Genomic DNA, 15,538 nt, shown 5'->3' with positions numbered 1-15,538 from the left:
ACATCACTTCCAACCTCCAACAGCATTCAAATGAATTTTCAATTGACAATCCCAGAGGACCAGATAATCTCGGATTTTGATTTAAATTTGTACGGTTGCATTGCGCTCGCGGGAACGGTTTATTTGAACAACCGACCTTTGCTGCACTTCGGGTGACAATTTGAATATTTGCTTTTTTTTCTTCGCGAGATTTAATCTTGAAACGATTTTTTCTCAACTCTCTGTTGTGGCGTTGATTTTCAATTAGTTCAAATAACACTAGCTTCGTGAAAGGGGCGCGCGCTTGCGCGATGGTGTTTAGATTAGATTGAAGAATTATAAAGTTCAGTTATTTCAGATTTGCTAGTGTCTATCCGGTCGTGGGTTCGTTCTGAAGAGATTTATCGGTTTGACGTGTGTGCGTTTGTTTGAACGGGTTTTACGGCTATCCCGTGTTTGGGATGTCGGAACAAAAAGTCAAGAGGGGCCCGATAGTCACAACAAAACACGCACATGATTGTGGGCCAAGTTCAAGAGGAGCTGCGATGCCAACGAGACTCGCTCTCTTAAATTACTAATTTATTCCGGTTCGTTTGTTGCTGTTTTTACTTTTTAATTTCCACCCATCACTGGGAGTGAATTTGCATACGAAATGAATAAAATATAAACGGAAGAGGCCATTACCGACCCCTCTTTCTCTCTCGAATAGGAAGGTGTACATCTGTTTTGATTTGGTTTGGAAAGAACTCGCCAAAGTGATAGGTTTATAAATGGCGCGGGACGCACAGAAATGGAAATTATTTATGCGACGTCCCTTTCGATTTCGAAAACGATGCGGGTCGGTCACTCTTTCGATCTGCCAAAGTGGTACTTGAAATCACTGCTGCACTAGTACCTATAGCACTGACTGACCTACTTGTTATGCAAGTACGGCATGAATAATGGACGAGCAGGAAGATGGGCACTCGGCTAACTGCAGATGATCATATCCAGTGTGCCTACAACAAACGCAAATAAACAGAACAGAATAGAGCGGACTCGGACCACTTCAAGCGGCCTCACAGCAGGAGTGAGGACCAGTAAAAAAGGGTTAAATTTTCCGTGTGATGAATGGAAATTCATTAGGCTCCGGTTTCGACGCTCTTTTGTCCGTTGCTCACTTTTTTTTGCTGTTGTTGCAACTCTTCAGAGTGGCATCCTCCACTCCCTTTTGGACCCGGGCGAGAAAGGTGATTGTAATTATGAAAATTATGATGATGCACCCAACAACAAACACCGCTGCAACAGTGACGTCATCCTGGACATCATCCGGAGTAGACAAACAACAAAACGAGAACACCGGATTACAAACAGCTTATACCACTTCACAGAGTTCTAATGCAGCGCTCTCACGTTGGTGATGGCGAAAAATATTATTATGCATGAGAGGACCTCTGGTCCTCCGGTCACATCGATTCAGCAAGGGGATGCTGCGACACCTCATCTCATCATGCGCATCCCCGAAAAAAAAGATAAACACTTCAAAACGCTCATAATCCTACTCTCGTCCAAATCTCGCATTATTAGAGGGTGCGCGCAATAAGCATGTTTATATACATACATACACCTATTTGCGCGGCCTAATCCGCTGATCCGACTGGAAAGGGAGATAATCTCCACTTCTTTCTTCAACAAAACCGAATCGCCAGTCGGCGCGGTACTTCTAAATTTCAAGGTCTTTTCGACCACAACCAGACGAGGGGGGAATGTTTGTTGATCGATTCCTTTCACTATCCATCGGCAAGTCCATGTCTTGGCCGCCGTATAATGGATTTGTGATATCGATCTTCCCCCTCCTTATTTGGAGGTATTTAGCTCCACACCATTTGTACGCTGTTGGGAGCGCGCGCGAAGGGTAATTTTCGGTGTGAGTTTTCTGTTTTTGGGAATGTTGAGGACCAAAATATGGTAAGCGTTGTGAATTTCTTGTTTGGCGCGAGCAACACGTGGAAGCTGCTGTTGTTGTTGGGGGGCTTGGCCAGGCGCCAATTTTTGGCGTTTTTTGTTGCGCGATTGGTTGATCGATAGATTCCTTCAAAGGTCAGCGAGTTTTTTTTTTGTTGTGTATTGATAAATTGGAGTATGAAATCATGTATAGATACAGTGAAGGTCGTGACAAATGGAAAACAATTATCTTAATCGATTTGTACAAGAATTGTTTGAATTTAACTGGAAATTTGAGAACGTTTGTAAAAAAAACACAGCCCAACATGTTTGAAGTTGATGTCAGTAAACGCCTCAGTTTTGTCAAGGTATGATAGATTTGGGCTCCCTGATCACGCTCCATCGGTGGTTGCTTGTTCGCTTATATGACATTTAAACCCGAAATTTTCAATGTTATTTATTGGCAAAAAATTCAGTAAAATTAAATTCTTTCGATTGGAGTGCGTTCAGGGAGCCCAAATCTATCATACCTTGACGAAACTGAAGCGTTTTGAACTGAGAAATTCTAAATCGTGATTGGTTCATTGAATATAGTTTTTGTTGCTATGATTAAGAACTGTCAACGAATGAAACTTTAGTCAACGGATTTAATTATAATCAGTTATAGTTCTTCCCAAAGCTCCACCTACAAAGCCTTGATAAACACACCAGCTTCCTTCGAAGCTTCCTTCAAAGGTCACACACGTGGTGCACCTGAGCAACGCAACCAAACCCAGCCCACGTGCCCCCTTTTCATCCTGTGTGATCCCGAACAACATCGCCTAATTGAAGTAGTTCCGCAAGTGAAAGTTTGCCTCCACTCATGCAGAGTCGGCCGATGAAGATGTCTTCCGGTGAACAATGCTCGCTCTAGATTTCATTCTAGGTGATTTATCTCCAATTAGAACGCCTATTCAGGCCTCGTGCTGCAACTGTTGCGAAAATTATTATTATCCTCCACCCGGTAGGGTCCGGCCCTTTCGGGGTTTTGTATTGCCAGTGTGTTTGAATATGCATTCATTATTATTATTATGCATATCCCCCTGCTGAACAGCACACCACATTGCACATTCCGGCTGCACATCCAGCCCCGACAGGCCAGACCTAGATTTAATTTCACGCGCAAAAATCCCACTCCCTCTCGTCCGGTTCGCCGTGGCGAAATGTCTCAATTTGGGAGGACTTTGGTGGTCGCCGGTCGGTCTAACTCGGTCCAAACTGGACCATATACAAACTCAAACAGTACACAGCAAAAAAAATGTGTAAATTTGGAAAGTGTAATTTTAGACTGAAAAAGTAAAATTACACCAGAAAAGTGGTAAAATTAAACATTTTCAGAGATAAAATTACAATTTTTTTCTGTACCTATTCCCAGATGTAACAGAACCATGATTTTTTTTACTGTGTATGTTGACCAGGTCTGCTCGCTTTGGCCGCCCCGCTGCGGTTGACGTTAGGGTGGTTGTGACCGCGTCTGTCTGTCCGTTCGTTTAGTCCCCGCTATATTGCGAATGCGGTGAGTGTGCAGTTATTGCGGTTGGTCTTGTTTCATATTTCAATTAATGTCTTGCTTTTGTGTATGCGCCTCGTGCGCTGTTTCCGTTCCTCCCCCGAAAAACATATTGCGCTTTCCGACGACGCAGCGCAGATTTCGAAATCCATACCCTTGTTGTTGTGCCTGACAGGAGTTTGGAATCGAAACGTCGTCGTCGTCGCGAATGTTGCTGCCTTTAAAAGCTCGCCTTTGTGTCTTGTTCGATCCGGGGCGTATTGTTTGGCGTGTGTGTGTGTATCGTGTAGCACGCTCATATCGTTATTTTCCTGGCAGACAGTCAGACAGACACTTTATGCTCGTTCCAATCCGTGTCGCGCAAGACAACACCAGAAGCTTCGACGCACAGATTTTAACGAGCTATCGAGAAAGGATCGATTGGCGGGGAGGTGGAGTAGGCCGCGTGACCCGAACCACGCCGGGAGGCTGCAGAAAGCGCCGTTTGGGATTAGTTTATGGGTGCTATCTAGTAGTCAGCGATCAACGAGCGACGATAAGCCGCGGGGGACGCGCGCCGATATCGCGCCAGCATCACGTGCCATCTAGTAGTCGCGCGTGGTTTCGACTGCGGGACGATCAATTTCGCGCCAACGGTTTCGAATTTCCCAGAATGACATCTAGTAGCCGTGGCAGGCTCGGTTCGCGCGCCAGCGCGATCAAATGCGCATGGTCTTGGAAATTTTGTTTGTCTTCCAGGGAAATTAAAAGAAATGTGCATTTACTTCTTCGATTAGTTCTCAAGAATTTATCGACTCATGTGGAATTTCTCACCGTAAATGGGTCATCGGCGCGGCACGCCGCGAAGGGGAACTCACATGAAAGATCATCACGACGCAATCCCTGACTCACTCCTCAGCTGCGCTGGCCAGAATTGATCACCGAATTATGCGAGCGCGCTAGAGCTAGAGAGGTTCCGATAAAACGATTACACATGTCTCACATGTTGCTCCCTCCACCACTTTTGCATAATTTTCGTTTCCAGGTTGTTTATTAGGCACGAGCGTATCTCCCTTTGGCGGATCAAATCTCTAGGTTGATTGATCTCAGGAAAATTCGTCGCGGTGAAAATTTTCACTGCACAACGTCGGGGTCGCGCGATATGAATATTTGATTGATACTTGGTTCGAACACATTGGGAAAATCGGCCCAACCAACCATTCAACGCACGTAATAGATCGAATGTCAGTCCCATTTCCCCCGAATGGAAAGAGGGAGATGCCGCCGCGCGGTATCAAATATCCTATAATTTGAATTTAGAACCCATTATTGGTAATTACAAGGGCTTTAGTTGTACCTCATAATTTAGACGCGCGCGGGTTAGATCTCGGGGGGTTGATTTCCATACGGCGCAAGCTCAAGGTAATAACGTGCGGTTGGTCGCGGCTAATTGGTACTCAAACCGCAACACTCTGCTTAAGGTGACAGCCTGGTCTCCGCGGCCGCAACCGCAGTAGCAATGATCAACGGAATTTCTATAATCGGCTTATTAATTACGAGCGATAATTCGATCCCACGACGAAGTCGTTGCAGCGGTCAAAGGTGAAGCTCTTTTCGGTTAATTGTCTCAAGGTTTCTGCCTCGCAGCCAGGTGGCCAATCAACTGCCATTCCATCTCTCTCTGTCGCTAACTAATATAGTTGGTAGCAGGTAGCCGCTCGAAGAAAAGTTAATTAATGTGTTTTATTTGGCTGTTTTTTCCTCCTTCTCTCCTTCAACTCTCGTTAGGAGGCTTGGAGTAACTAGCCGCAGAGACATGTGATCGGACTGAGATCTCGTTTGGGGGGTCAAATTTTGCAAGCTGTGAAACGAGGTCAGCCGAAAAGTTTACGGTAGCACACACCTTGTCCTCCCTCGTACGTGTGTGCACCACCCTATTTGGAGCAGCAATTTCGTGGACCGTTAATAATAGGCTCACCCGCACTAGGTCTCGAATTAGCTGCTGCTGCTCGTTGACGCAGAAGTGTGCCAAAGAGCACTCTCATTACACACGATGGGTTCGTTCTTATGCCCTCGAGGAGAAACGGAAGGTAATTCAGAACAAATTTGCTTGATGAATGGTTGAATTACCAATCCCACTTTTCTCGGCGCGTTTTGTTTATATCGCCCTCCTTGTTTTGTGGGCTCTTTTTTCGGTGTTGAGAGCTTCGATCTTTCTAATAAATGGTAATAAATGGATTGATTTATTCGCCCTATAATTTTTTTTCCTCTCTCCTTCGGTGCGCCTTATTTCTGCACCGATTGGCTGCATCTCGGCACTCGAGTTATTGATTAAGAGTGGTAGCCGTGTATGATTAAATGGAAATTTTTATTAAATAATTGCCGCTTGATTTCACCTCGAGCATGCTCGTGGCACGATTTGGGGGTCGAGCAGTTGCAGCTTGCAGTTTCCGGAGCGCCCACTCCACCTCAATTACGCGGGTAGAAACATTGACATTTCTATTAATTTGAGAACCATACTTGCACAACAACAAAAAACCGGTAATTCCCTGCCCGAAGCAGTGACGTAGTGGAAAGGTGCGACCCAACATTGTGCGGGTAAGCCTTTGGTGTGGAATCAATTTCATCAGAATTTGCATAATTTCGCTCCCGACAATGGTCCCGGTGAAGCCTGAAAGAGGATTTCATACCTGGACGCGGCGGCAGGTTTGGTGCGGAAAAATTGATCGCCCGATTGGACAAAAGCACCAGCGCGGTGAAAAAGTGCGATCTGTTTACTAAAATAATATGGAATAATTGAAAGTAAACAGAGAGAAAATTCTTTTTTTTTTTGTTGTCGGGGGTAAAAAATAATCTGCCTTCAACGAGATTCTTTTTTCGTGGTTTCAACACGAAAAAAAAACAGGAATTTGATTCTATTGACTGGGTATCATGTACAGCACCAAACTGGCCGACGAAAGAGTCCAGCCGAAGGATCATTTACACACTGAATTGATTTAAGAGAGGGATTCCGGCGCGCGAATCCCAAACAAATAACTCGTTGATTATACCAAATACTCCGGGTAATACGCCCTTTTTTGTGGGTTTTTTCCGAGGAGGTGTGAATTAAAAGTTGCATCTATTCTTCGTGTTTTATGGGTGTGTGTGCGCAGTGCAACCCTGTAATCAGCTTAGGGCAGTAAAATTTACCGCAGATGTATGGACATTGTGTGTCCGGTGGAGGTGCGGTCAAGCGTAAAATTGTAATCCCATCCTCACACGCTGGGTTGGGAACGAGTTTTCTCTGTTGAAAATATTGATTGAGTTTCGTCGGTTTGTGCTGCGCTGCGCGCGGGCTTCATATATTTCAGGATTCAGCAACGGCACAAGGATCAACCCCTGTGGCTTGACCTTTTAGAAGTTTTTTTTCTACACTCTCTCGAGTCAGCAAACCAGTTTCAAATCCTCGGCTGACCAACGCGAACGTCGGACTTCCAGCGGAGAAAGCTAATTCAATTAAAAGCTTCCCCCGGCACAAGAAAAACCTTGCCTTCTTTTCCGGGCGAAGCCCGCCGATTTCCCACAATTCAACGAAGATTCGCGGCGGCCGCGTTACGTGTGTCTTGACAGGGTCCAGACCACGAACGCCAAGCCGAGCCAATTTCGGACACCACCCGTATGATTTATGCGCCACGATTAGCCTCCGGTCTTTGTTCTGCCTCTAGATATTTGTTCTCTCGGAGCTGCGTCCGTTTTCAACGTCTTGCTAATCTTGCTCTAGATCTTCGGGGGTCGCTTAGAAGGTCTTGGCCGGTGCGACAAAACGCTGACGCTGACCGCCCGGGAGCCACACAACTTTTTTTTTCTTCTGGTCTGGCAATTTGAATAACGATGCACCATAAATATTTCGGCCGCACCTCGACGCCTTTTGTTTCGCTAATTACTTCCAATTAGTATGCTAAGTAGCTGTAGGTCGTTTTACTAGAATGTCTCAATTTTGGTGGCGCTCGCGCCTAATAAATACTAAACGATAGCGTTCAAGATAGTGGTAGCGTAGGTGCGCATCAAACAGTAATCTGTTTGGATTTGTTCCGGAATCAAAGTCGGCTTTGATCGACCGTAACAGGGGGCGTCATCCGAATCAACAAATCGACCAACATAAAACGAGCGAGAGAAAGAAGCAAAAGTGCAGAAGCCAGATCGAATTACTCCCATTTTTCAGCATTATTATTTCAATTTTTCAAAATAGAACCGCACAGCGCAGCAATCATAATGGAAGTAGGTGTGGAAAGGCCCGAAATGAAAGCTGGCCCGGTCAGTCTGTGTCCGCCAGAAGCGGGAAAGAAGTGCTAATAACTGGCACCTTTTGCTGGAACGGGGAATCTCCGGAGAATCCCGTACGCAAAAGCTCTCGCATCACACGATGTGTGCGGGGAAAATTATTCTATTAGAATAATGGATCTCGCTCTGCGATGCGGTGTGTATAATCCGGCCGGCGCTCATAAATTAATTACATTCGCCGAGAAGCGCTTCCCAAATGAGTGGAAAACGGTTCGGCCCGCTTTATATCTGTGCGCTTTTGTTTACCTTGTTGCAGATCTCTTGAAACGCTTTTGCGGGAGCGAGTGTGAATGGAAATGTGGTTGGAGTTTTGCGAGCTTTGATCTCTGAATGCGACGACCGTTAGATTTTTGGAATTTATTGCATTTTTAATGGAGCAATCGAGCAGCAGCATTATTCTGTTTCTAGATTTTCCGAATTATCACTACTAGGCAATTCTATTTAAAATAATTTTGAATAAAGAAAATGTTTGTGTGATTCTGTGTGACTTTGTGTGATTCTGTGTGACTTTGTGTGATTTTTTTATGATTTTGTGAGTGTATGTGTGAATTTGTGTGATTTGTGTGAGTTTGTGCGATTTTGTGTTAGTTTGTCTAATTTTGTTTGATATTGTGCATTTTATTGTGGAGTGTGTTATCTGTGTTTTTTTAAAAATTGCATTTCTAACGATTTCGTAAAATTTATTGCTGCACAACTTTGTTAATATGGAATATGCTTGTTTATTTTTATTTTTAAACGCCAGTAATAATATGTTTGCCTTTTAACAACTATTAACAACATAACGCTCTGAAGCCAGCAAAAAAGTAACAATTTCGTGTCATTCAAACATCCAACAACACACAATTAAAGTCCTTTAAATAACGTGATTAATCATCATTTCCACAATTATCTTCAATCATATCGCTGTTTATCTATTCCCAAAGATCTCCCAAACCGCTCAATTAACACTTTTTCCCTCTTCTCGATTAGCTCATCAACTGCCCCATTCCCCAGCTGACCTTCGCGCCGCAATGTATCTAATCATACGCAAAAAGCCAAACAAAAAAAACGTTAAACTTTATCCACTTTGTAGTGATTGAATCGCGCTCTGTGTAAATATGAATAATTTCAGCCAGGTTTCCGGCGCGCACCAACACTGACCACCCATTAAAAACACACAACCAGAACTGACGGTTTGACTAATTGACGTCCCACACCTCCCTCGACACAAAGGTTGACCGCCTCCGGGGTGTGGTGTCCTGTCAACGCGCCCAAACTCTCTGGTGCGATATGTGGAGTACCAATCACGCAAACGAATCAATTTATCAAAATTGATTAATGAACAGCACTTCCTCCTGCGCAGCGACGCTTAGAATGACCTGGGTTGGTTAGGACCTTAGGACATTGCTCTGCTTGTAGCTGTAACTTGACCCTTGGCAGTAAATTTGCTCGAGATTTGACGGAGGGGGGTTTGGTTACCCTAACAAGTGTCACTGGTCCAGCCAATTTCGATCGAGTGACGTTTATTAACGATGACCTAACTCTGTAATGGCTTAAGCCTGTGTGGTTGAGGAGGGGGGTTCATTAAGAATCGTTTTAGATTTCACTTTTCGGTTTGGTGTGTGCTCGGTAGCCGAGTGATCAATCATATCAATTACCACCACTGACACTGCTGCTGGAGTATTACATATCTTGGCTTGGCTTGAGCTTGATTTGGCATAAATGGTACTTGGGGTACGAGGTAGTTGAGCGTAGTTTAAAACTGGTTTCTGGTGGTGTGTAGTGTAGGCAAGCAGAGATAAATAACAATTAATATCTCATTAAACACATGTTAATTTTAATTTCCATTTGTTTTTCTCTTCAATCTCGTAAACAGACGGCAGCATATGGGCGGGTGGACGACGGCCGCGACCAACGCCAAACAGAATGGACTGCCGACGACGCCGACGAAGAGTGCCACCACCAGCCCGGACCGGCTCCGGGGAGCAACGCACGATCTGTTCGAGCTGCTGGAACGTGTCCAGTGCTCCCGCCTGGATGATCAGCGATGTGTCCTGCCCTCGTACTTCACACAGGTGCGTGTCGGAATTATTTATCTCTCTCTTTCTATTTTCACTCTTTGATGACTCGGAAAAAAGAAGAAGAAACGTGCCCAAACCAACCGCCAAAACGAGAAAGTGTATTAATTAATTCTGCTTCTTCGCCAGAACATTCTTCATCGACGATGACGAAGGTCGGCGGCTCGTGCAGCGGCGGTCATAATTTATTCGACCACGTGCCGACGCCACTTTAAAATTTTGCAGTTGGCTCGTGTTGTTGCCTTACCTTAAGTAATAATTTCCACCTGATGATTACGATTATGGGCTAAGCACGCGATCCTGAACCGTTTCATTTTTCCGGTCATCTATCAGGCATTGCGATCTGCTGCTTCCCCGTTTTTCCCGATCATCCCAAACCGACTTCGTTTTATGAGCGCCGATATCCGGCAGAAAAGCCACTTGAAAACTTGCACATTTTGTCAATTGTAAAACTTTTTTTTTTACTCAAAACACACCACGTCCAACGACCAATATACGTTCTAAAGTGGTTCGATTGCGTGTGTGGAGAAACTTTTGCTACTGCTGCTGCCGTTTTGGAAAGGTTTAACCGTTTTAGTGCGAGTTATAAATTTAATAACCGTGCCGATGGCAATCACGCATTAAGGGTGCACGGTGAAGGGGGGTATGCAGCTTGAGAAAAAGGAAAAAAAATAAACAGCTCCATTTCAGAATGTTTAAAAAAAATTAACACATTTGAATTAAGAATATAAATCCAAACAAATAATATTTAACCAATTTTTCCTGGATAACTTGTCACTAATTTATTCCTTCAAAATTATTCCTTTTTCAATAGAAATAGAAATTGTAAATTTATTTTCTTTTACAATTTTTATGTGCTTTAATATTTACAAAAATAAACCACAGTTTTCGTATTTCTTGGGTATATTTTTTGCTTTTAATAAAGATTCTGTTTATTCACAACTTTTTCATTTAAATTGGCAAAATACCAGGTTAGTCTTGGTTCGATGGAAACTAACCTGAAATATGATTTGCACTTAGGTCATTATTCGCCAACTCACACTAAATCGGAAAAAGTTGCTCCGACCCGCCTTCGAATTCCGAGAGACTTTGTCCTAAGGGGTAATTTTTGTCCCTGATCACTAATTTGAGGTCAATTTTTCGATATCTCGTGACGGTGGGGCGGTACGACCAATTTCATTTGTCTGAATTTTTACTAAGACATTTTTTAACAGGAGTTGTAGCTCGAAACCAAGAGGAGTTGGAAATTTGATGTCAAAGGGACTTTTGTGTAAAATTGGACGCCCGATTTGATGGCGTCCTCAAAATTCTGAAAAATGTTTTTTTCATCTTAAAACTTTAAAATATAGATTTAAAATCACTGTCATTACCCGTTACTGAACTGTAAAAAGTCGGGAGGCATGTCATTTTATGGAAAAATAAAAATTCTTATTGTCTTATTGAATCAGAAATAACGCAGAAAGGTCATTATTTCATATGTAACGAAAAAATAAATAAAACTACGTACTTTTTCAAACTGCAGAGATACTTTTTAGAGCAGCCAAAAAAAGATATATAACATAATGGGTCTGTATGTAGTTCTTGACGAGTTATCTATTTTTTTTAAATTCTAATGAGTGACAGGTTAGTCTTGATTCGATGGAAACTAGCCTGAAATATGAATTGCATCCTGCTTTTTTTCTATTTTTTTCTAATAGATCTTTAATTTTATTTTGAAGTCAAACAGTAGAAAGTTTCTTACAAATTTCAAATGAGAATAATTTTTAATATACAAAATACTTGAATATGTTTTATATGGTTTTCATAATCGTGATATTTGTAAATGTAAATGTAAATGTAAATATAGTGTAAAAATTATCACTAGCAATCTGCAATGGTAGATGTCTGAGATGCTTTATAAATTTTACGTTTTTCGAATTTTGTCTGAAAATTGTGGTGCATACCACCCCGCCAATCCTAACGGATTAACACATCGTTTCTCAAAGTATCTCCTTTCCACGCATTAAATCAACCGCGCAACCGGGGCTAAACTGGAGTGCCACACCACTGTGGCCCATAACCCGGCAGGGCCTGCCTGCCCGCGAGACATCCTGGACCATCAAACATGTCAAACTGTTTGAAAAGTCAGCCCTAAAAATGAGAAAAGTCAGCCTGCGACGAAAGAGAAAAAAACTGCATCGATGGCATCATAAAGTCATAAAATTTTATAGCTTTCGATGGCAACCTCGTCGCGGAGATCTCCCCCCGATGGGTTACAGTTACAAATGTTGTTTTTTGTTGTATTTTTATCGCTCGTTTGACGAATCGCACGCACGCACATTACATTTCATCTCACACGTGGTTCAGACTTTCACGTCGCGATGAAATGTTTTTAAATTATTTACACACTTTTTAGGAAAGGTTTAATCTTGCCACAAGTTCTTTTTTATGATGCGCGGCGCGCGCGCGCGATTTTCTTATTTATGGTAGCCCGGGGACACTTTGCTCGGGTCGATTCCAAGGGCAGCAGCATCATCGCCACCGGTGCCAAATGGTTAGCAACGAGAATTTATGACACACGGTTGTGCATTCCTGGTGGGAAAGCTTCCATATGTTAGTGCACTAGGATGACTCTCCTCCTCTTCTCGGAGTGGAATGTATAATTCTGGAAAAAAATGGAATATTCATAAAAGTAAGCAAAACCCGATGACAGCCAGCTGAGAGGTTGTGGGTTGCATACATTGAGGGGCCTCTGGTCACCCTATGAAGCACACTTTCGGGATGGATGGATGTGACCGTTGTGGGAAACGAGAGAGCACTTCCACTAGGGCAGATGTATGGCATGCTTCTAGTTCTGGCGTGCAGTGGAAGGACACGGAAGACCGGGAAAGAATGCTTTATGGTTGTCGTTTTGATTTTTGCACCTGGTTAGCAATTTGAGGGGGGTCACGTTTGTAGGATGCTGCTGGAAGTTCCAGTTGAGAAAGAGGTTATTTTTATCAGTTGTGTTCCTTGACATGTTATCAAATTCGCTCCATTAACGCTGGTGACATTAACAAACTGTTTGTTGTCATTCTACGAATTGATAAATGTTTTAGAAATAATTTTTGGTTGATTTGCTTTTTCACTAAAAATGCTAGTAAGTTTCAGGTTAGTCATGTTGTTGGAAACTAGCCCGTGAAGCGTTTTGCCATTCATTTATTTATTTTTTCGTTCACAATTTGTCATAACACATACTAATTGCGAAATAAAGCATTTATTTTGTTTTCGATTGTGATAATGTCTAAAGATACTAAAAAAGTGAGTATTGATCAAGTATTTTTCTCAAAACTTTACTGTCACTGACGATGTTGTTTTCTGAAAACTCAGCTCTTCTGAATTTTTTATTCGTTTCCTGCCTCATTACAAAGAAAATGTTTAATTAATAATTCGCTGAAAAGAAGACATTTCAAGGAACAAATCGGTTTCTTCCGTCAATCTTGTAGGCAATGCATTTTAGATAAAAATTTAAAAAAGCATAGAATTTTTTGTCACCAAATTTCAGCTAAATTTATATTCTTCTAGAGATTTCACAAATCGCATCCCCCGACCTACCCTCAATCGCTTCGCTGATCCTAATTTTTCAGCAAACCTTTTCTCGAACCCCTTGAGACTGCCAGAAGATGTCAACCCACTCAATCCAATTCCGGGCTCTTTTTTCTTTCCCCGTTAATCATAGACAAGACAGCCATTTCCTGGAAGGTTCACCGAGAAAGCATTTATTCTGTTCTATTTGCTCAGGCAAAGCGGAAAAGACGATCATAATTAGAATAAGATTTCGTTCCCCGAGGTTAACGAATGCTTAATTTTGTTTGTGCGATCTGCGTTTCTCTCTCTCGAATTGAATTTCAAACAACTCAAACAGTTTGTTGGTCCTTGGAATAAAAGCAATTTAAGCAAAATACATTAGGACAGAATGAAGCTGGAGGGGGGGAAAAGAAAGTACTTTGTGATGCACACTGCGAATTGAGCCCGCTAAGCTCCTTTGGGGCACGACAATGAAGCAACTTCCAAGAATGAAAAGGGGGGCTCGCGCGAGTTTTTTCTTCGTGGGAAAAAATGAAACTTTTTCCGGGGGAGGCGAGCTTTTCCAGTAATAGACGAAGACAGATTCGCGAGATGTATTAAATTCATCAAGGAAATTTTCAAGGCAATGACTTGGCTCGATTTGTCGGTGCCGATTATCGTCAAGCTCATTAAGGAAAAGCAGGTGAATAGACGTCACCCTGAAAGGATAAGCCCGCTCTCCGGGGATTCTCGGGTAGGAGTGACCTTCGATGGGTCGTAAATTCAACACGTGGCTTCTGGTTTCGGTTAGCCATAAATAATATTTATTTCATCGAAAGACAATAGCGAGATGGGAAGGAAAGGAAGGACGACGTCTTCTTCATCTTGTCGGGAAGGAAAAGCACCGTAGAAAGGCGGAAATAAAGGCGGTAATTAACGACCGGAGTATTGGAAATGGCTCAGGACCCTCGTCTCCACGGATGAAAATTGTGCGCTTTGCGGCAATCCCGGAGGGAAATTGAATATTCACTAGGACGCGTTCTTACCTTGAATCACAGACAACGACGCAGGTTGCCAAATTTATTGTAGGTTAGTCGGCGACTAGCCGTTGAAATTATTTGCATTTTATATGAATTTGCATTTATTAATTTGGTTAGTCTTGGTTCGTTGATAAGTGTTGACTTCACTTTTTTAAGAAGACAAGGGAAAATCTCCACAGTACCATACATGGGACAAACTCAAACCAGCATTTTTTTCTTCTTTTGTAGAAAGAAAATGGTGTCTGAATTAAATTTTGATTAACAGCACGTGAATCCTGGAAACGCGCTTCATCAAATTATCCTAGAAAAGCCACCACACGGGACGTGATTCGTTTGCAGGGACTTTTCCGACTCGTGACAAATGATGACGGGGTGAACCTCGCCATCGAGAGTGATTGATGGGAAATTTATCGAAACGACTCGTCGGCCCTGTTTGTTCCGCCGTTTTGAAAACTCTATAATCACGTGGCTTTGTGTAACATCATGACGACGGTGTCCACAAAAGGGCCACTGATTGCGGAAATGTAAAATTGCGGCGATTGATTCATCAATGCCCTGCCCTACATTGATATTTATTGAAATGAACATAGAGTTCCGTTTTTGTCGTGTGTGTTTGGAGAGAGTGTAGAAACAATTAAATCGATCCCTCGCTGCTAACGGTCCAAGTAGTGGGTAGGATCAGCGAAACAGATGTGTACGTGTATGTGAATCCCTCCTGGTTTTTAATTGTCCGGAAAACAAATAATCAAAAGCGAAGGACGCTGAGAAAGGAAGCAACGGCGAACACGGCTATAAATTCCATTGTATCTCCGGCGCTAATTCCAAAGGATTTGCTGTCCAGGGTCCGAGACCCCGGGAGTTGTACCCTAGATTAATCTAAATTGTTCTCTGATAGTTACACGACTCGACGTGAAGCAGAGCAGGGCAAATGCCTGTATGATTATCACTGACACACGTGGTCCGCGTATCCAATTATTCAGTGCTTGACCTTCTGTTTCCAGAGAATAGAAGAGAAATAAGACAGTTGCGCGCTGCTCCAGTAACGATCTCCCGCGGGAGAGTGACAATTAAAGACTTATCAAGATTGCCCCCGGAACATCACAGATGACTGGCGCTCGCTGACAGTGTCGTCGCCGGGAAAAACAAACCGATAATTATTTCGTGCA

At 43.0% G+C, this 15,538-nt stretch overlaps 1 protein-coding gene across 9 annotated transcripts in view; it reads left to right on the top strand.

The window, feature by feature from the left end:
- Window positions 1–15,538, top strand: part of LOC6051858 (rap1 GTPase-activating protein 1) — a 158,385-nt gene that overhangs the window by 96,224 nt on the left and 46,623 nt on the right. For all 9 annotated transcript variants that reach the window (XM_038257251.1, XM_038257249.1, XM_038257248.1 and 6 more), the window contains one exon: window positions 9,606–9,804. In XM_038257251.1, coding sequence (XP_038113179.1) covers window positions 9,606–9,804 — 199 coding nt within the window. The remainder of the gene's footprint in view (window positions 1–9,605; window positions 9,805–15,538) is intronic.

Source organism: Culex quinquefasciatus, chromosome 2 (assembly GCF_015732765.1).
Source record: "Culex quinquefasciatus strain JHB chromosome 2, VPISU_Cqui_1.0_pri_paternal, whole genome shotgun sequence".
NCBI lineage: Eukaryota > Metazoa > Arthropoda > Insecta > Diptera > Culicidae > Culex > Culex quinquefasciatus.
The sequence above is the reverse complement of the archived record's forward strand: the minus strand, read 5'-3'. Positions and strand labels throughout refer to the sequence as shown.